The following is a 22,579-nucleotide window of genomic DNA, read 5'->3' as shown; positions in this document are numbered from 1 at the left end:
TTTGACTTTCCTATGCAAAATTGACTGGAATTGAGATGGGACGCCATGTCGCGTTTGGAGAGCCCCTGATGTGCCTAAACATTGAAACCCCCACAGGTGACACCATTTTGGAAAGTAGACCCCCTAAGGAACTTATCTAGATGTGCGGTGAGCACTTTGAACCCCCAAGAGTTTCACTACAGTTTATAACGCAGAGCCGTGAAAATAAAAATTCTTTTTTTTTTCCCACAAAAATTCTTTTTTAGCCCCCAGTTTTGTATTTCCCCAAGGGTAACAGGAGAAATTGGACCCCAAAAGTTGTTGTCCAATATGTCCCGAGTACGCCGATACCCCATATGTTGGTGTACCCCCTGTTTGGGCGCACGGGAGAGCTCGGAAGGGAAGGAGTACTGTTTTACTTTTACAATGCAGAATTGGCTGGAATTGAGATCGGACGCCATGTCGCGTTTGGAGAGCCCCTGATGTGCCTAAACAGTGGAAACCCCCCAATTCTAACTGAAACCCTAACCCAAACACACCCCTAACCCTAATCCCAACCCTAACCACACCCCTAACACTAATCCCAACTGTAAATGTAATCCAAACCCTAACTTTAGCCCCAACCCTAACCCTAATGGGAAAATGGAAATAAATACATTTTTTAAAAATTTTATTATTTTTCCACTAAAGGGGGTGATGATCAGGGTTTTGATTTACTTTTATAGCGGGTTTTTTAGCGGATTTTTATGATTGGCAGCCGTCACACACTAAAAGAAGCTTTTTATTGCAAAAACAGGGATTTTTGTGTACTCACCGTAAAATCCTTTTCTCCGAGCCAATCATTGGGAGACATGTTGCTGCATGGGTGAATAGCTCCTCCCCTGAAGTATACACCCTCCTGCTGGCTCCAAGTGAACCAGTTTGGTAACAAAGCAGTAGAAGCTTAACATTTAACCAGGATGAACTATGTCAAAACCAAGCCAACACAGAAAACCAAAGCCGTTAGGATAACAGGGTGGGTGCTGTGTCCCCCAATGATTGGCTCGGAGAAAAGGATTGTACGGGGAGTACACAAAAATCCCTGTTTCTCCTACGCCTCATTGGGGGACACAGGACCATGGGACGTCCTAAAGCAGTCCCTGGGTGGGAAACATTCAACTGTAATTGCTCCTTGTACCCATAGGTTACAGATGCGGCAGCCGCCTGCAAAATTCGTTTGCCGATTGTCACATCTGCCGAGGCCTGAGAATGAATATGGTAATGATTTGTAAACGTATGCAGACTGGACCAGGTCGCAGCTCAGCAAACTTGTGCTGCCGAAGCCTGGTGCCGGATGGCCCAAGACGCACCCACTGATCGAGTGGAATGAGCCTTAATCCCTGCTGGGACAAAATGAACTCTGACTCGGTAGGACTTCTGAATAGCTGAACGAATCCATTTTGCTATTGTCGCCTTGGAAGCGGGAAACCTTTTCAGGGAGCACACACAGGGCATCCAACCTGCGGAAGGACACCGTCCGCGAGACGCATCTCTTGAGAGCTCTCACTAAATCAAGTGTGTGGAGGGCCTTCTCGATGCGATGTACTGGTGCCGGACAGAGAGACGGTAAGACAATCTCCTGATTGAGATGAAAGGATGAGACAACTTTGGGCAAAAAGGACGGGGATGGTCTCAAAACCACCTTATCCTGATGAAAATTCAGGAACGGAACTTAAGACAAAGGCGCCAGCTCTGAGACTTGTCTAATGGATGTGACCGCAACCAGGAAGGCAACCTTCCATGAAAGAAAGGACAAGGAAACCTCCTGTAGAGGTTCGAAAGGAGCTTCTTGCAAGACTCCGAGGACCAGATTAAGGTCCCATGGTTCCAACGGTATCTTATAGGGTGGCACCCTATGGGAGACTCCCTGAATGAACGTCTTCACTTGTAATCTGTTGGCAATCCTGCGTTGGAACAGAACGGACAGGGCTGAAATCTGCCTCTTGAGAGAACTAAGGGCGAGACCCAAGTCCAAACCAGTTTGTAAAAATTTGAGGATGGAAGGAATGGAAAATTCAAGAAGAGAACGTCCCCGTTCGTTGCACCAGGAAAAGAAGGTTTTCCAAGTGCGATGATAAATGCGCATAGACGTAGGCTTTCTAGCGTTGATCATGGTAGAGATGACTTCCGGAGAGAAACCTGCCTGGGTAAGAACACAGGACTCAACGGCCATGCCATCAAACACAGGGCCTCGGAGTTGGTAAATGGGGCCCTGTGATAGCAGATCTGCGCGATTCGGTTATCGCCAGGGAACATCAGCGACTAGTTTAAGTAGTTCCGCGCATCACGCATGGCGCCGCCAATCTGGCACAATCCGGATTACCGGTACTCCCTCTGCTCTGATCTTCTTGATGACTCTTGGCAGTAAGGGGAGCGGGGGAAATATGTCGAAAATGATGCCATGAGTACGAGTGCATCTGCCCCGATTGCTGCTGGATCGTGGGACCGAGCTACGAAGTCGGGAACCTTGGAATTTAGCTGTGAGGCCATCAGATCCACGTCCGGGGTTCCCCAACGACAGCAGATCTGGTAGAAGATCTCCGGATGGAGAGACCACTCCCCAGAGTAGAGGCCTTGACGACTGAGGAAATCTGCTTCCCAATTGTCCATTCCCGGGATGTGAACCGCAGAAATCATTGAACGGTTTTCCTCGGCCCAATGGAGAATGTAGCCTACCTTGTTCATGGCTGCCATGCTGCGGGTTCCCCATTGTCGGTTGATTTATGCCACTGCAGTGGCATTGTCGGACTGAATTCTGATGGGACGACCCGCCAGGAAGGGATGGAATTGGAGAAGAGCTAACCTGATTGCCCGATTTTCCAAGATGTTGATCGGAAGGCGTGATTCCTGAAGTGACCAGCGGCCCTGAGCAGTGTGATTTAAGAACACCGCTCCCCAGCCTAGAAGACTGGCATCTGTTGTCACAACTAGCCAATGTACTGGAAGAAAATACATCCCTTGATTCAGGGAGGACTTTAATGTCCACCACCTTAGAGACTGTCTGACTCGGTGGAGAAGGAAGAACCGACGGTCGAGGGAGAACAGGTTCCTGTCCCAAACAAACAGCCAGGAGGGCATGCTGTAAGCGACGGAGGTGTAATTGGGCAAATGGAACCGCCCCCAAGGCTGCTACCATCCTGCCGAGGACTCTCATACTGCAGCGCAGAGAGAGTGCGAGGTTGAGAGAGCTTCTGAGCTTCCCGCTGTAAGGCTGAGACCTTTTCCGGGGAAAGAAGCACCAACCCCTGGGACGAGTCCAGTATCATTCCTACAAAGCAAATTCGCTGAGCCTGTACTGGGGAAGATTTTTTGAAGTTTATCTTCCAACCCAGGCGAGAAAGAGAATCTATTGTGATGTTCACAGCCTCCTTGCAGGCGTGGAAAGAGGGGCCTTTGATGAGGATATCGCCTAGATACGGTAGCACCACCACGCCTCGGGTGTGAAGGATGGCCATGGCGGCCGCCATGACCTTGGTGAATACCCTGTGATCGGTTGTGAGGACGAAGGGCAAAGTAACTAATTGGAAGTGTTGTTCCTGAACTGCGAAGCGAAAGAACCTCTGGTGAGAAGGGAAAATTGGAATGTGGAGGTATGCGTCCTAGATGTCTATGGACGTCAGGAACTTGCCTTTTTCCATGGAGGCGATGACGTAACGAAGCGATTCCATTCGGAACCGTCATACCCTGACGAACTTGTTCAGCAGTTTTAGGTCCAGTATGGGCCGTACTGTACCGTCCTTCTTTGGAACAATGAAAAGGTTTGAATAAAAACCTTGAAACCTTTCGCTTTGAGGGACTGGGCTAATAACCCCATCTTTTAGAGAGTGATGCCTTTGCCCTGGGCTACGTTGTGCCCAGCCGGGCACGGAAGATGTGGAAGTAGAGGACCAATTTGGGTTGGAACAAAAAAAAAAATTTGGGACAGAGCCTGCTGTTGCTTGTTCCGAAAGGGCCAAAAGGGTCTCTGTTGTGGGAGAAATTTACTCTTCCCTCCAGTGGTGTCGAAAATTAATTGATCATGTTTTTCGCCAAAAAGGTGACCGCTCTGTTATGGTAAAGAAGTCAATTACTTTTTGGAAGCAGAATCCGCACGCCAGTCACTGAGCCATAAGGATCTCCGAATGGTGATGGCGTTTGCTGCTGCTTGAGAAGCGCAGTCAGCGGCATCCAAAGACGCGGTCACTAGAAAATCCCCAACTCTGGCTGAGTAGCAACGTCTGCTTCCTTGGGGGGAAGATTGGTATCCAGAACAGCTGAAGACAAGACCTCAGCCCAATGGGTCATAGCCTTAGCCACCCATGTAGCGGCAAAAGATGGAAAAAGTGCGGCTGCTGAGGCTTCAAAGGCTGAACGAGCCATATTGTCAATCTAACAATCGGTGGGGTTTTTAATCGAGGCGCCCTCTGAAGAGGATAAAATAGATTTAGCAGCTAGGCGCGATACTGGAGGAGACTGCTCCTGATCTAAGAAAGGATTGGTCACAAAGGGATATTTTGAATCCATGGGCTTTTGCCCTGTGAAGCGTTTATCTGGACCAATCCTATGAGTTTCAACGATTTCCTTAAATTCGGGATGATTGGCGAACACTCTGAGCCTGCTTGGTCCTCTTAACCCCTTTCTGACATCGGACGTACTATCCCGTCGAGGTGGGGTGGGCCCCCATGATCACGGATGGGATAGTACGTCCAGCGCGATCGGCGGCGCTCACGGGGGGAGCCTATCGCAGCTAACATCCGGCACTATGTGCCAGGAGCGGTCACGGACTGCTCCCGACACATTAACCCCCGGCACACCGCGATCAAACATGATTGCGATGTGCCGGCGGTGCAGGGAAGCATCGCGCAGGGAGGGGGCTCCCTTCGTGCTTCCCTGAGCCCCCCGCAGCAACGCGATGTGATCGCGTTGCTGCGAGGGTCTTACCTCCCTCCCTGCTTGTTCCAGACCCGGATCCAAGATGGCCGCGGATCCGGGTCCTGCAGGGAGGGAGGTGGCTTCACAGAGCCTGCTCAAAGCAGGCACTGTGAAGCAGCCTGCACTGCTCTCAGATCGGTGATCTGACAGAGTGCTGTGCACACTGTCAGATCACTGATCTGTGATGTCCCCCCCTGGGACAATGTAAAAAAGTAAAAAAAAAAAATTTCAAAATGTGTAAAAAAAAAATAAATAAAAAAAAATATTCCTAAATAATGAAAAAAAATATATATATTATTCCCCTAAATACATTTCTTTATCTAAATAATAAAAAAAAACCAATAAAAGTACACATATTTAGTATCGCCACGTCCGTAACGGCCCGACCTATAAAACTGGCCCACTAGTTAACCCCTTCAGTAAACACCGTAAGAAAAAAAAAAAAAAAAAAACGAGGCAAAAAACAACGCTTTATTATCATACCGCCGAACAAAAAGTGGAATAACACGCGATCAAAAAGACAGATATAAATAACCATGATACCGCTGAAAGCGTCATCATGTCCCGCAAAAAACGAGCTGCCATAAGCATCATCAGCAAAAAAAAAAAAATTTATAGTCCTGAGAATAAAGCGATGCAAAAATAATTATTTTTTCTATAAAATAGTTTTTATCGCATAAAAGCGCCAAAACATAAAAAAATGATATAAATGAGGTGTCGCTGAAATCGTACTGACCCGAAGAATAAAACTGCTTTATCAATTTTACCAAACGCGGAACGGTATAAACGCCTCCCCCAAAAGAAATTCATGAATAGCTGGTTTTTGGTCATTCTGCCTCACAAAAATCGGAATAAAAAGCGATCAAAAAATGTAACGTGCCCGAAAAGGTTACCAATAAAAACGTCAACTCGTCCCGCAAAAAACAAGACCTCACATGACTCTGTGAACCAAAATATGGAAAAATTATAGCTCTCAAAATGTGGTAACGCAAAAAAAATTTTTTGCAATAAAAAGCATCTTTCAGTGTGTGACGGCTGCCAATCATAAAAATCCGCTAAAAACCCCGCTATAAAAGTAAATCAAACCCCCCTTCATCACCCCCTTAGTTAGGGAAAAATTAAAAAAACACATTTATTTCCATTTTCCCATTAGGGCTAGGGTTAGGGTTAGGGCTAGGGTTAAGGCTACAGTTAGGGTTGGGGCTAAAGTTACGGTTAGGGTTTAGATTACATTTACAGTTGGGATTAGGGTTGGGATTAGGGTTAGGGGTGTGTCAGGGTTAGAGGTGTGGTTAGGGTTACTGTTGGGATTAGGGTTAGGGGTGTGTTTGGATTAGGGTTTAAGTTATAATTGGGGGGTTTCCACTGTTTAGGCACATCAGGGGCTCTCCAAACACGACATGGCGTCCGATCTCAATTCCAGCCAATTCTGCGTTCAAAAAGTAAAACAGTGCTTCTTCCCTTCCGAGCTCTCCCGTGTGCCCAAACAGGGGTTTACCCCAACATATGGGGTATCAGTGTACTCAGGACAAATAGGACAACAACTTTTGGGGTCCAATTTCTCCTGTTACCCTTGGGAAAATACAAAACTGGGGGCTAAAAAATAATTTTTGTGGGGAAAAAAAAGATTTTTTATTTTCACGGCTCTGCGTTATAAACTGTAGCGAAACACTTGGGGGTTCAAAGTTCTCAACACATCTAGATAAGTTCCATGGGGGGGTCTAGTTTCCAATATGGGGTTACTTTTGGGGGATTTCTACTGTTTAGGTACATTAGGGGTTCTGCAAACGCAATGTGACGCCTGCAGACTATTCCATCTAGGTCTGCATTCCAAATGGAGCTCCTTCACTTCCGAGCCCTACCATGCGCCCAAACAGTGGTTCCCCCCCCCCCCCCCCACATATGGGGTATCAGCGCACTCAGGACAAATTGGACAACAAATTTTGTGGTTTAATTTCTCCTGTTACCCTCGGGAAAATACAAAACTGGGGGCTAAAAAATAATTTTTGTGGGAAAAAAATTTTTGTTTTATTTTTACGGTTCTACATTATAAACTTCTGTGAAGCACTTGGTGGGTCAAAGTGCTCACCACACCTCTAGATAAGTTCCTTAGGGGGTCTACTTTCCAAAATGGTGTCACTTGTGGGGGGTTTCAATGTTTAGGCACATCAGGGGCTCTCCAAATGAAACATGGCGTCCCATCTCAATTCCAGTCAATTTTGCATTGAAAAGTCAAATGGCTTCCGAGCTCTGCCATGCGCCCAAACAATGGTTTACCCCCACATGTGGGGTATTGTCGTACTCAGGACAAATTGTACAACAATGTTTGGGGTCCATTTTCTCCTGTTACCCTTGGTAAAATAAAACAAATTGGAGCTGAATTAAAATTTTTTGTGAAAAAAAGTTAAATGTTCATTTTTATTTAAACATTCAAAAAATTCCTGTGAAGCACCAGAAGGGTTAATAAACTTCTTGAATATGGTTTTGAGCAACTTGAGGGGTGTAGTTTTTAGAATGGTGTCACACTTGGGTATTTTCTATCATATAGACCCCTCAAAATGACTTCAAATGAGATGTGGTCCCTAAAAAAAAATGGTGTTGTAGAAATGAGAAATTGCTGGTCAACTTTTAACCCTTATAACTCCCTAACAAAAAAAAATTTTGGCTCCAAAATTGTGCTGATGTAAAGTAGACATGTGGGAAATGTTACCGTATATACTCGAGTATAAGCCGACCCCCCTAATTTTGCCACAAAAAACTGGGAAAACTTATTGACTCGAGTATAAGCCTAGGGTAGAAAATGCAGCAGCTACCGGTGAATTTCAAAAATAAAAATAGATGCTCCATACCGTTCATTATTGCCCCATAGATGCTCCATATACAACTGTGCTATATAGAATGCTCTGCACCGTTCATTATTGCCCCATAGATGCTCCTTATAAAGCTGTGCCATATAGAATGCTCTGCACCGTTGATTATGGCCCCATAGATGCTCCTTATAATGCTGTGCCATATATGCTCTGCACCTTTGATTATGGCCCCATAGATGCCCCTTATAATGCTGTGCCATATATGCTCTGCACCTTTGATTATGGCCCCATAGATGCCCCTTATAATGCTGTGCCATATATGCTCTGCACCTTTGATTATGGCCCCATAAATGCTCCTTATAATGCTGTGCCGTATATGCTCTGCCCCTTTTATTAAGGCCCCATAGGTGCTCCTTATAATGCTGTTCCATATATGCTCTGCACCTTTGATTATGGCCCCATAAATGCTCCTTATAATGCTGTTCCATATATGCTCTGCACCTTTGATTATGGCCCCATAGATGCCCCTTATAATGCTGTGCCGTATATGCTCTGCACCTTTGATTATGGCCCCATAAATGCTCCTTATAATGCTGTTCCATATATGCTCTGCACCTTTGATTATGGCCCCATAAATGCTCCTTATAATGCTGTTCCATATATGCTCTGCACCTTTGATTATGGCCCCATAGATGCCCCTTATAATGCTGTGCCATATATGCTCTGCACCTTTGATTACGGCCCCATAGGTGCTCCTTAGAATGCTGTGCCATATATGCTCTGCACCTTTGATTATGGCCCCATAAATGCTCCTTATAATGCTGTGCCGTATATGCTCTGCACCTTTGATTATGGCCCCATAAATGCTCCTTATAATGCTGTTCCATATATGCTCTGCACCTTTGATTATGGCCCCATAAATGCTCCTTATAATGCTGTGCCGTATATGCTCTGCACCTTTGATTATGGCCCCATAAATGCTCCTTATAATGCTGTTCCATATATGCTCTGCACCTTTGATTATGGCCCCATAGATGCTCCTTATAATGCTGTGCCGTATATGCTCTGCACCTTTGATTATGGCCCCATAAATGCTCCTTATAATGCTGTTCCATATATGCTCTGCACCTTTGATTATGGCCCCATAAATGCTCCTTATAATGCTGTGCCGTATATGCTCTGCACCTTTGATTATGGCCCCATAAATGCTCCTTATAATGCTGTTCCATATATGCTCTGCACCTTTGATTATGGCCCCATAGGTGCTCCTTATAATGCTGTGCCATATATGCTCTGCACCTTTGATTATGGCCCCATAGGTGCTCCTTATAAAGCGGTGCCATATATGCTCTGCACCTTTGATTATGGCCCCATAGATGCTCCTTATAATGCCGTGCAATATATGCTCTGCACCTTTGATTATGGCCCCATAGGTGCTCCTTATAATGCTGTGCCATATATGCTCTGCACCTTTGATTATGGCCCCATAGGTGTTACTTATAATGCTGTGCCATATATGCTCTGCACCTTTGATTATGGCCCCATAGGTGCTCCTTATAATGCTGTGCCATATATGCTCTGCACCTTTGATTATGGCCCCATAGGTGCTCCTTATAATGCTGTGCCATATAGAATGCGGCTGCAATAAAAAAAAAAAATCACATACTCACCTCTCTTCTCAGGACGCCAGCGCTTTCAATAATTACCTGCTCCTCGTGCGGATCCGTCTCCAGCACTGACGCTCAGCAGAGGGCGCGCACTGACTACGTCACAGCGCCCTCTAACCTGAGCGTCACTGCTAGAGGACGCTGCAGACGGAGCCGCACCGGAGCGAGGAGCAGGTAATTATAGCGCTGCGCTCCCCTTACCTGCTGCGGCGCAGTCCCTGCAGTCCCTGGCTTCTCCGGCGCTGCAGCTTCTTCCTGTAATTGAGCGGTCACATGGCACCGATCATTTACAGCAATGAATATGCGGCTCCTCCCCTATGGGGGTGGAGCCGCCTATTCATTTCTGTAATGAGCGGTGCCATGTGACCGCTCAGTACAGGAAGAATCTGCAGCGCCGGAGAAGCCAGGGACTGCAGGGACCGCGCCGCAGCAGGTAAGTATGACTACACAGCCCCACTCCCCCTCACCTGCCGACACCCGGGTATATGACTCGAGTATAAGCCGAGAGGGGGACTTTCAGCCCAAAAAAATGGGCTGAAAATCTCGGCTTATACTCGAGTATATACGGTACTTATTAAGTATTTTGTGTGACATATCTCTGTGATTTAATTGCATAAAAATTCAAAGTTGGAAAATTGCGAAATTTTCATAATTTTCGCCAAATTTCCGTTTTTTTCACAAATAAACGCAGGTACTATCAAAGCATTTTTACCATTGTCATGAAGTACAATATGTCACGAGAAAACAATGTCAGAATCACTGGGATCCGTTGAAGCGTTCCAGAGTTATAACCTCACAAAGGGACAGTGGTCAGAACTGTAAAAATTGGCCCGGTCATTAACGTGCAAACCACCCTTGGGGGTAAAGGGGTTAAAGGACACAGCATGATCGGTTTTAGATAAAGGTTCCTCATCTAGCTTCAGGGCCTTGTGTACTGACTCAATGAGAGAGTCGAGAGTCTCCTGATCGTGTTGAGATTCCTGATCTAGGGACGTGTCCGAATCATCCTCAGAGACAAGTTCTCTACTAGCCCCAAGGGAAGGGGAGCGAGAAATGGAACTCTCAGAACCAGATACCTGGTGATGGTCTGGGGACAAGGCATGAGTCATTTTCCTGGAAGAGCGAGAGCTCCTTGGTAAGGTACGACCCCTAGTGTACAAGGGGTTCTGATCATCGGAAGCGTTGTCCGTAAGAGTGCCCTGGTTAGAGGAAGGGTCTTGGAACGAGTCTAACTCTTTGGCCAGGGATGCCATAGACCTGGTAAAGGAGGTAGCCCACTCAGGGGGACTAGGCTCACTGGGTTCGGTATCAGTAACAGGTGGTTCCTGAGCAGTCACCGGTTCACAAGCTGAGCATAACGCAGTATTGTGACCCCAGGGTAAAGATACTTTACAAGAGGTACAAGCAGCCGACAGCACAGTGTGGGTTTTCCCAGATATTTTGTTAGGCTTTGATTGAGACATAGTGTAGCCTTGAGGAGAGTGCTTACTAGCAGGGGGCGGGTTAAGCTATGTTTCTGCAGCTTACCCAGGTTGTGTGTCTTGAGTCCCCGGGGGAGGTCCGCAATGTATCCACAGAAATCATTAAACCCTGAAGCTGTGATTGAAAATGCTGGAGCAGCGCTGCAGCATCAGCCCTGTGGGTGTGCAAAGATGGCCGCCGAGATCAGGACGAGAAGGCGCTTCTCGCAGAACGAGAGGCGCCAGAGTGGTCGGCGGTAACTGCCGGTGGGCGGAGCCAATGTTCCGGCCTTGACGAGAGCAAAGCCGGGGGCTAAATTTTAAGCTTGTAATTGCGGCGCCGCAGCCGCTATTTGAGCGGACCGACATGACCCAGGCTATAAGGTATATGCGGACCTCCCTTATCCCAGGGACCAGGACCTCCCAGCGCCTCGGCCCCGCAGGTGTACTCACGGTAGATGCGGTGGGCCGGTGCTCAATCCACCGTCGCCATAGTCAAGAGAGCGTTTGCCGCTTTCCATCATCCGCTATAACTGGTGATGCAGAGGGGGGCTGCACGGATGCCATAAACATCATGTCCGGCTATGCACCTGGCTCCAGGAGAGGTAGATGGACGGCTACTCCATGTGGTCGTCTGCTATGGAGGGGGGGGGCGGGGGGAGAGATCGGAACGTGAAGGAACCATCGCCCGTAAAGTGAGCTCAGGGCTGGCATCCAAAGGTGCAGGAAAGGGTACGGGGAGGGATGCTCCGCGTTCTTGCCTGTTGATGGTTCGGGGGAGATCGAAACCTAGAAAGGATCCGTCGCCCCATTTGCTCCGTTAAAGGAAAAATAGAATAAAAATAATAACGGTGGGGTCTGGAAGACCCAAGTGCCTCCTACAGACACTAAGCAAGAACTGGTTCACTTAGAGCCAGCAGGAGGGTGTATACTGCAGGGGAGGAGCTATTCTTTCTTTCTTTTTTTTTATGTCCTCCTAGTGGCAGCAGCATAACACCCATGGTCCTGTGTCCCCCAATGAGGCGTAAGAGAAAATAGTTTTTGCGTCTCCACATTTTCAGAGCTATAATTTTTCCACATTTTGGTCCACAGTCATGTGAGGTCTTGTTTATTTGCGGGACGAGTTGACTTTTTCTTGGGAACGTGACATTTTTTGAGGTAGAACGAACAAAAACCAGATATTCAAGAATTTATTTGGGGGGAGGGGGGGGCGCTTATACAGTTCTGCATTTGGTAAAATTGATAAAGCAGTTTTATTCTTCGGGTCAGAACGATTACAGCGATACCTCATTTATATCATTTTTTCATGTTTTGGCACTTTTACACGATAAAAACCATTTTAAATAAAAAATAATTATTTTTGCATAGCTTTATTTTTGGAATAACGATGACTAAGCAGCAGCGAAACGTGCGTTGGAGTGGTGTGTGCTAGGGTAGCGGTGCGTCATACCGGTTGGTATCAGTGGCTGTTTTTTGGTTTTTTTTTTTATATTTTTTTATGCATTTGCACTCTGCCTATGTAGGCTCTTTGATACACTGTCACTTTCCTGTATTTGCACTTTGCTTTTGAGGATTCTTTGATGCACTGTCACTTTTTAAAAGATTTTTATTCCTAGTTTTATATTTATGTGCATTTTTTTTTCTTCATATATTTGTTTTTCATTAAATTATCATGAATAAGTTTGCAATTTACTTATTTATATTCACTTGCATTTTTTATATAACGAGCCATTATTTCAAACTTACTGTAAATGAGAACTTTTATTTAATATACATATGTTCTCTATTAAATATATGTTAATATTTTTTACCAATTGACCTGACATACCCTGCCCACCGCATACTAGTCTCTATTATATTACATATATTTTTTTAATAAAATTTCATATCTGTTTTTTGTCATATTTTTTAATCATGTATTGTGTCATTTTGTTGGACTTACTAATAAAATAGAATATTATACTTTTTACATGCTTGAGGAATATTTTTTGGGGGTTTACATATGGATTAATAATCATTAAAAAGTTTTTATTTATTAGATATTTTTGGTATTTCTTTTCTATATAGGATTTTGTTTACATGCACATTTGTGGCCTGCTGGAGGTCATTTTGCAGGGCTCTGGCAGTGCTCCTCCTGTTCCTCCTAGCATAAAGGCTGAGGAAGCGGTCCTACTGCTGGGTTGTTGCCATTCTACGGCCCCCTCCACGTCTCCTAGTGTACTGGCCTGTCTCCTGGTAGCGCCTCCAGCCTCTGGACACTACTCTGACAGACACAGCAAACCTTATTGCCACAGCTTGCATTGATGTGCCATCCTGGATGAGCTGCATTACGTGAGCCACTTGTGTGGGTTGTAGAGTCCATCTCATGCTACCAGGAGTGTGAAAGCACAACCAACATTCAAAAGTGACCAAGACATCAGCCAAAAAGCACTGGTACTGAGATGTGGTTTGTGGTCACCACCTACAGAACCACTCCTTTATTGAGTGTGTCTTGATAATTGCCAATAATTTCCATCTGTTGCCTATTCCATTTGCACAGGAGCATGTGAAATTGATTGTCAAACAGTTTTGCTTCCTAAGTGGACAGGTTGATTTCAAAGAAGTTTGATATACTTGGAGTTATGTTATGTTTAAGTGTTCCCTTTATTTCTTTGAGCAGTGTATATGATCAGAATATGTTGTAAACGGTGTTCTTATATGTTTTCCTGTTCGTAGTTTACGGCCACTACATCTTGTGGATCACCATTTTTCATATCCATAAATAAGTAAAAAAAAAAAAAATGAATAAATAATTCTCGTAATACTCATGTATTATACTTTTATTGTAAAATCTATTTTTGTATTAATAAGTTTCTCCTTTGCCTCATTGGGGACACAGACCATGGGTGTATGCTGCTGCCACTAGGAGGCTGACACTAAGTGATACAAAGAAAGTGCTCTCCTCCCCTGCAGTATACACCCTCCTGCTGGCTCCCAGAGAACCAGTTCTTGCTTAGTGTCCGTAGGAGGCACAAGGATGGGTCTGCTATTCAGACCCAAAACTCTGTTTTATTTTTACATTTTTGATTTTATTTTTCACAATGGACTAAGAAGGCGACGGATCCTGTCAAGGCTCTGATCTCCCCGAACCATCAACAGGCGAGCACGGAGCATGTCACCTCTCCGTATCCTCTCCTGCGACGTGGTATTCCACTCCTGAGCTGATTCTTAGGGGCGACGGGTCCCTTCAAGGGCACTGATCTTCCTACACCTTCAATGGATGAGCACATGGAGTGTCGCCTCCACATATCCTCTTCCGCAGCCAGTCCTATTGCCGGACATTCAGCCCTGTCCCATCCTAGGGGGATTGACCTCTTGGATATACAGATGCCCACGTGGCATCCGAGCAGCCCCCACTGCACCACCACTGTTAAAGCGGATGGTACAAGGAGGTGGACGGTCCCGCTCCACTTCCCTCCTAAAGGGATGGTGGATTGAGGGATTTCACCCTTATCTCTGCACTGTCCAAACCAGCAGCAGCACAGGAGGAACTGCAGCAAGCTGCCTTACCTGCCACCCGGCAGCTCTGGGTAAGTGCCAGGCCTGGAGGGCTCCTTTCAGGCAGTCTGGGGAGGTGATGGTTAAGGGGGGACCCATCAGCTCTTCCCTGCATCGGCCGGCGTAGTAAATTTAGCCCTGGATCTGGCCCTGTTCTAGGCCGCAACCCCCGACTCCGCCCATGCTATGACGTTTCTCGCACAGCACAAGAAGCGCCTTTCAAATCTCACCATCTTTCTCCCCCCAGACCGCTACAGCACGCACTCTGCCATCAGGACGGAGGCAGCAGGTCCATTCAGTCGGAGTAATGCATTTTACAAATTGAATCCCACCGGGATTCTCCTCCCTGCTGTATCCCCTTCTTTTCTTGGCAGTACCTCTTCGCAGCCCCTAATATTATAAGGCCACAAAGAAGAATACATCATGTCCCAGCCTAAGGCATTAAAAAGGTCTAACAAGACTATGGCTATATTCTTCACTTCATGCTCCTCCTGCCAATCTGTGTTTCCTAAGGCTCAGAGTTCACTGCTGTGTAATGCCTGTGAACACAACTGCGCTCAGGAGCCCTCCGCCGCCCCCGAGCCCAGTTTACCTAGTCCCCCTGAGTGGGCTTCGTCACTGTTTCAATACATAGCTTCGCTAGCCAAAGCTATTGAATCCCTCAGTGATCCTTCGGGGGACTGGAGCGTTTGCAGGACTGATGTAGATAGACCCTCCCGGGAGCAGTCGGTTAGCAGGGGATATGGTGACTCCGGTCTTCCTTTTCAATGCATTATACATAGGGGTCAATATATTTGTGAATACTGTGATAATTTAGTACTGGTAACATTTTTCATGCTTTAATATAGCATTGCTGTATTTCTAGCAGGAACTGTACTTACCATCTCTGGCAAGGCTTTTCCAATTGCACTGTGAGCCATGGGTTCAATACAGAGGAGATGGATAATCTCCCTCATGAGACTTTCCTCTTTGGTGACATTGCTCACTCCCGGCATGTACCGTTCTCCTGCAAAATAAATTATAATAAAGTGAAACTTGTGAATATCTAATTTCCGGACATGGGCAAAGCAGATTAAAAAGGGGGTAAAAAATTTCTAAAGAACACAGGTTCACAGCAAGCCCAACTTTCCAGTTTAATGAGAGTTGGGGCCAGCAGCACTGTTGCACTGTACAGGTGATGAGGTTTGGTGGGTGGGCTGGACAACAGTGGAGATTTGCTCCTGGGCTGCAATGTGTGGCCAGGCAGTGACCACAGCAATGAATATAACTGGACAGAAGTGGCTTGGCTGACCGCAAGGCAAAACTTGTAGGCAGCAACTCCGCATGTTCGGCCAACGCTGAAATACAGCAGTGGTGGCCAGTCAGTAAACAAACGGGAAGTAAACCATAAAACACGGAAGTTGACAACAGGAGAATGGAAACGGAAAGAAATTTGCAGGCAAATTTGCACACTGGGTTATCACATCTGCATCACTAGGGGACACAGGAAACCGAAGAAAACAAGAAAGGGATTTTATCGCAAGTACCAAAAACACATACCTAGCTGGAAGGTGGCTGTAATTATGCAAATTGAATACTTATGGTCACATGACCAGCCCCCACCCAGTGCTGGAGAATGCTGACTGCACACACTGTCAGGATTTTTAAGTCTGCCATCACATAGAAAAACTGCAGATTTAAGCCCCAAACCTGAACAACCCCATTAAAGGGGATGTCTGGTCAAAACCAATAAGTCTGCTGTCACTCTGTGTGACAAATGTACGAATCCCCCCCAGAGTACGTACTGTGCGCTGTGGGGATTTGTCAGGTTCAAACCAGGGAGAGGAGAGCCTACATGAGTCATACATACCCCAGCCAGGGAGCACGGCTTCTCTCCATATAATACCTTACATACATTGATATGTTTTTTGCACTTTATCTTGCAGGGTGCAGTTGGACACAGATGGCTCTCTAAACTGTGGCCTCTGTTCGCACAGCATGCATTTTGCAGCACTGGGTGGCCGCCTGCATGTGCGTAAAGGTACCTTCACACTGAACGATATCGCTAGCGATCCGTGACGTTGCAGCGTCCTGGCTAGCGATATCGTTCAGTGTGACACACAGCAGCAATCAGGATCCTGCTGTGATATCGTTGGTCGGGGCTAGAGGGCCAGAACTTTATTTGGTCGCTGGCTCTCCCGCTGACATTGCTGAATCGGCGTGTGTGACGCCGATTCAGCGATGTCTTCACCGGTAACCAGGGTAAACATCGGGTTACTAAGCGCAGGGCCGCGCTTAGTAACCCGATGTTTACCCTGGTTACCAGCGTAAAAGTAAAAAAAAAAACAAACACTTCATACTTACCTTCCGCTGTCTGTCCCTCGGCGCTCTGCTTCTCTGCCCTGTGTAAGCACAGCGGCCGGAAAGCAGAGTGGTGACGTCACTATTGTTGCACCTATGTTTCTGCCATCATTAATCGGGTCCACTGCACCCTGCCAGTGCATTTGTTTGTCTGTCTGTTACGGGGTCTGAAACCGGCAAATCCCCACAGTGCGTGCGCTAAGGGTATTCATAAGTCTGCAATCACATACAGGGACTGAAGACTTATTGCTTTTGACCGGACAACCCCTTTAAGAACGTACCCACGTTTAACCAGTTCATGACTGGGTTATTTTTTTTTTTTAATCTTCTCTTTTTTCTGACCAGGCACATTTTTGAGTTTTATCGTGCATGGAGGTTTACAACTCTTAATTTATTCATTTTTTTTTTTTATTTACAACCCCAGAGGCCCGCTAAATTTAGATTTTTCCCATTCTACAGAAATGTTTACATATTGGAATTTTTCTTCATTTAAAATAATTATTTATTTTTTCACAATGTGGGCAGCTGTTTTTTTTTCTCCTTAATTTTATACACTGTACCGCATTTCCTCCTTTGGGAGGGGAGGGTGAGGAGGTAAGAGGGAGAGTTTTAAATATATAATACATTCTTTTATTTTTGCCAGTTTCCTCCTGTAGCTGGGGCTGTATATTAGCTCTAGTTACAGGGGAATTTCAGCCTCCTGTATAGCACTCTAACAGAACTCTGCTAAAGGTGTTCCAACATTGCTGGTCTCCTGGCTTCAGACTAAGACGCAATGACATTTTAGCAAGGTTTTCTCTTGTTAAAAAGTGCATCTAATTATTTTATACACTGACCTACAGTCATGGGCAAAATTTTTGAGAATGACACCAAAATTATATTTTTACATGATCTGCTGCCCTCTGGTTTTTATTAGTGTTTGATGTTTATATCACATACAGAAATATAATTGAAATCATATTTTGAGTACCAATAGGTTATATTGACAGTTAGAATGAGTTAATGCAGCAAGTCAATATTTGCAGTGTTGACCCTTCTTCAAGACCTCTGCAATTCTCCCTGGCATGCTCTCAATCAACTTCTGGACCAAATCCTGACTGATAGCAGTCCATTCTTGCATAATCAATGCTTGCATTTTGCCAGAATTTGTTGGTTTTTGTTTGTCCACCCGTCTCTTGATGATTGACCACAAGTTCTCAATGGGATTACGATCTGGGGAGCTTCCAGGCCATGGACCCAAAATCTCTATGTTTTGTTCCATGAGCCATTTAGTTATCACCTTTGCTTTATGCCAAGGTGCTCCATCATGCTGGAAAAGGCATTGTTGGGCGCCAAACTGCTCTTGGACGGTTGGGAGAAGTTGCTCTTGGAGGACATTCTGGTACCATTCTTTATTCATGGCTGTGTTTTTAGGCAAGACTGTGAGTGAGCCGATTCCCTTGGCTGAGAAGCAACCCCACACATGAATGGTTTCCGGATGCTTTACAGTTGGCATGAGACAAGACTGGTGGTATCGCTCACCTCTTCTTCTCCGAATAAGCTGTTTTCCAGATGTCCCAAACAATCGAAAAGAGGATTCATCAGAGAAAATGACTTTGCCCCAGTCCTCAGCAGTCTACTCCCTGTACCTTTTGCAGAATATCAGTCGGTCCCTGATGTTTTTTCTGGAGAGAAGTGGCTTCTTTGCTGCCCTCCTTGAAACCAGGCCTTGCTCAAAGAGTCTCCGCCTCACAGTGCGTGCAGAAGCACTCAGACCAGCCTGCTGCCATTCCGGAGCAAGCTCGGCACTGCTGGTAGTCCGACCCCGCAGCTGAAACAGTTTTAAGATACGGTCCTGGCGCTTGCTGGTCTTTCTTGGGTGCCCTGGAGCCTTTTTGACAACAATGGAAGCTCTCTCCTTGAAGTTCTTGATGATGCGATAGATTGTTGACTGAGGTGCAGTCTTTGTAGCTGCGATACTCTTCCCCGTTAGGCCATTTTTGTGCAGTGCAATGATGGCTGCACGTGTTTCTTTAGAGATAACCATGGTTAACTGAAGAGAAACAATGATACCAAGCACCAGCCTCCTTTTAAAGTGCTCAGTGATGTCATTCTTACTTAATCATGACAGTGATCGCCAGCCCTGTCCTCATCAACACCCACACCTGTGTTAATGGATCAATCACTAAAACGATGTTAGCTGCTCCTTTTAAGGCAGGACTGCAATGATGTTGAAATGTGTTTTGGGGGTTAAAGTTCATTTTCTGGGCAAATATTGACTTTGCAAGTACAGTAATTGCTGTTAAGCTGATCACTCTGACATTCAGGAGTATATGCAAATTGCCTTTAGAAAAAATGAAACAGTAGACTTTGGAAAAATTAATATTTGTCTCATTCTCAAAATTTTTGTCCATGACTGTAAACCCCAACTTCAGTAACCAAACCTTCTTGCCTTTGTCACAAAATTGTCAGGTTCTTACCAATAACGCAAATAAGAAAGTAAAGCATCTCTTCAATTAGCATATTCCACTGTCTCATCTGGTCCTATATATAGGTAAGAAACATAACAGATCACATAAAGCAAAAAACACTGCACAACAGAACTGCTGTTGGAACATAAGACTGAACATCTTAATTACACCATTCCAGTAATATTACAATACAAAAGTATAGGAAAAAAAAAAAAAGTTCATGGCAGATGAAAAATAATTGCTATGATGAAGAAAATATGTAGAAGCTGGAGTTGAGCGAATTTGCTTGGGTTCTCTTATTCGGCAAGCTATAGTGCTTTCCTGAATAAGCTGCAAAGGGAACCCGGCTTCCTGGATTGTGCCCAGCGGAAGTGTAGAGTCAGCGAACACACAAAAAACTACATGTGATAGTTGGCTTTTATGCTTCAGAGATGTAATCTGACTGCATGCAGTTATGTTATGGGAGGTGAACGGGGCCAGTGATATTAAGTCTACAGATATGTGCAAGAAAGCAAGGTATCACACACCTGTTTTATTATAATGAATAGGACAGGTATGTTATACCTGCTGCTTCCAGATAAAGGGGTAATCCTGCTTCACTCCTATAAAAGGTTTTCTGATGGTCTGTAAGTTATCAACGCAAAAGTGATCCCTATAAAGATAAAGGGACAGCATACTTACCCCTGGAACCACTCTTCCGCTCCAGCAGAGCAGCTCTGATTGTCAACTCTGGACCAGAAAAGATGACATTACTTCCATCAGTTACATGACCCTGCTACCAAGCAGTTCAAGTGACTAGCAGTCATCTCTCCCGGGCCAGCAGCACTGGAGGAAGGCAGATTCCGAGTGCAAGTAGCCCCTCCACACCCCCATTTTTTATTTTTTTTGTTATGAATATCCCCTAAACACAATTAACTTTTAAAGAAGGCCAGAAACATTTTCATGGCCATGAACTTTAGCATTACGAGTCATTTTATTTTTTTATTTTTAGCAAGGACAGATCAATCCAATCAAATCTATACGGCAATGAGAGAGAGGTATAATACAGAGATTCAAAGGGCATTAACATTTTTTTGGTAATTTTGGTAAATACTCAACAAAAAATGTGTACTGTGCATCAAACCCGGTGTTCAATATCTGACAAATAAGAGCTGAAAGTCAAAGTCCTACCATGTCTTTGGTTGGGAAAGAAACTTTAGACAAAGCCTGCACTAGCTCAAATCTGTCCAGCACCAATAGCATGAAATGGTTTGGATCCATGTACGAGGCCCCAATCTACAAAAAAGGAAACAAATTTGTTTAATTAAAAAGAAAAAGTAATTGCTCCACCATTTTTCTGATATTAGAATCTTAGCAATGTATATAAAAATAAACTTGGAAAGCATGCGAATATAGTATACGAGATGTGCGTGTCACAAATGGACAGGAAATACACCTGATACCAATTGTATAGACGGGAGTACAGGGAATAACTGCAAACCTACAAATCCTGTCCAACAAAAGCAGCCCGATAATCACACAAGGTTTAAAACCACAAGGAATTTGGGTCGTATCCACAGGGGACGTGAGACCAAGTAGGCTTTGTCCTCAGTCTAATCCATAAGCAGAAAAGACACCATGTGCACAATAGAAGGACTGGTTTGAAGACGTTTGTGAATAACGCCTAATATTAGGCATCAAGCAAGACTCAAGGAGGCTTCAGACTACATCTTTGCCCGATGTGCTCATCGAGTAGCACATCGTACCTAGTCAGCCTTGAGACTTGGTTGATTTACACATGTGGCAAATTTGGGGCAGATTGTTCCAGTTTGGTAGTAAATACATTATTCTTCTTTCATTTGTATGCCGTTTTTTTTCTATTATGAATACGTCAAAAACGAAGTGGGGCAGAAAACAGGATTTTTGGTTGCTTACCGTAAAATCTGTTTCTTCTTTCCCTCCATTGGGGGACACAGGAACCATAGGTGTATGCTGCTGCCACTAGGAGGCTGACACTATGCAAATATGCACCGCGGATATCACCGGAACTGTTGCCTCTGCCCAGAGGAGGATCTTGGATACCTCGGCCAAGGCTCTCCGAATCCCCCCTTGATGGTTGACATATGCCACTGACATGGCATTATCCGTCTGGATTCGGATTGGAAGGCCCCTGAGAATACTTTCCCAGTGACGAAGGGACAGAAAAATGGCCCGGATCTCGAGGACATTGATTGGCAAAGTTGACTCCTGCGCCGACCAGCGGCCCTATACAGTCAGGTGACGAAACACCGAACCCCAGCCGAGCAGGCTGGCATCCGTCGTCACCACTTACCAGTGAACTGGAAGGAAGGACCTGCCCTGGGAGATGAAAGGTGACGTCAGCCACCAGTTGAAAGACAGTTTGACCAGGGGAGAAAGTCGGATCGGGCGGTCCAGGGAGAATACAGACCTGTTCCACTGAGACAGGATGGCTTGCAGAAGAGGTCGCGAGTGAAATTGGGCGAAAGGAATCGCTTCCAATGTTGCTACCATCCTCCCCAAAACCTTCATGGCCGATCGGAAGGAGGGAGACCAAGGGCCCTGGAGCACACGTATGTCCCGACGAAGGATGGATCTCTTGTCTTCGGGAAGAAAGACTTTGGTCTGACGAGTGTCGAAGAGCATGCCCAGAAAGATGATGCACTGAGAGGGAAAAAGGCAGGACTTCTTCCGATTGACCAGCCACCCGAAACGGGCTAGGGTGTCGAGAACGATGGACAGGCTTTCGTGAGCCTGAGAAAAGGACGGAGCCTTGATGAGGATGTCGTCGAGGTATGGAAACAGAACCAGGCCTCTGACTTTCAAGATGGCCATCAGCGCCGCCATGATCTTCGTAAAAACTCTTGGGGCGGTTGCAAGACCGAACAGCAGGGCGACAAACTGAAAATGTTCCTGAAGCACTGCAAAGCGCAGGTATCAGTGATGTCCCGGGAATATCGGAACATGGAGGTAGGCGTCCTGAATATCTATGGAACACAGAAATTCCTGAGCCTCCATGGAAGCAATTACTGAACGAAGGGATTCCATCCTGAAGTGCTTCAGACGAACTCTTGTTCAGCAATTTGAGATCCAGAATGGGGCGCACCCTGCCGTCTTTTTTCGGTACCACAAAAAGGTTTGAATAGAAACCTGTGAACCATTCTTTTTCTCGGACGGGAACAATTACACCGGCTTTGAGGAGAGAAGTGATGGCTGCAAAGAAACCCTGAACTAGAGCGGGATCTCTTGGAGGTCGCGATTCGAAAAAACGATCCCGGGGTTGTGAAATGACTATTTTGTATCTTGAGGATATAACTTCCCTGACCCATGCGTCCTCTACTGAGGAGATCCAGACGTCCATGAAGAAGAGGAGACGGCTGCCCAGCCTG

General features: G+C 45.6%; 1 protein-coding gene across 1 annotated transcript in view; it reads right to left on the bottom strand.

The window, feature by feature from the left end:
• Window positions 1-22,579, bottom strand: part of UBR1 (ubiquitin protein ligase E3 component n-recognin 1) — a 233,593-nt gene that overhangs the window by 68,726 nt on the left and 142,288 nt on the right. The window contains exons 19-21 of the mRNA XM_069730874.1: window positions 20,364-20,468; window positions 19,203-19,266; window positions 15,285-15,409 (exon numbers count right to left, since the gene is read on the bottom strand). Coding sequence (XP_069586975.1) covers window positions 15,285-15,409; window positions 19,203-19,266; window positions 20,364-20,468 — 294 coding nt within the window. The remainder of the gene's footprint in view (window positions 1-15,284; window positions 15,410-19,202; window positions 19,267-20,363; window positions 20,469-22,579) is intronic.

Source organism: Ranitomeya imitator, chromosome 1, assembly GCF_032444005.1.
Source record: "Ranitomeya imitator isolate aRanImi1 chromosome 1, aRanImi1.pri, whole genome shotgun sequence".
Lineage (NCBI taxonomy): Eukaryota > Metazoa > Chordata > Amphibia > Anura > Dendrobatidae > Ranitomeya > Ranitomeya imitator.
This window is presented reverse-complemented; position numbering and strand designations above follow the sequence as displayed.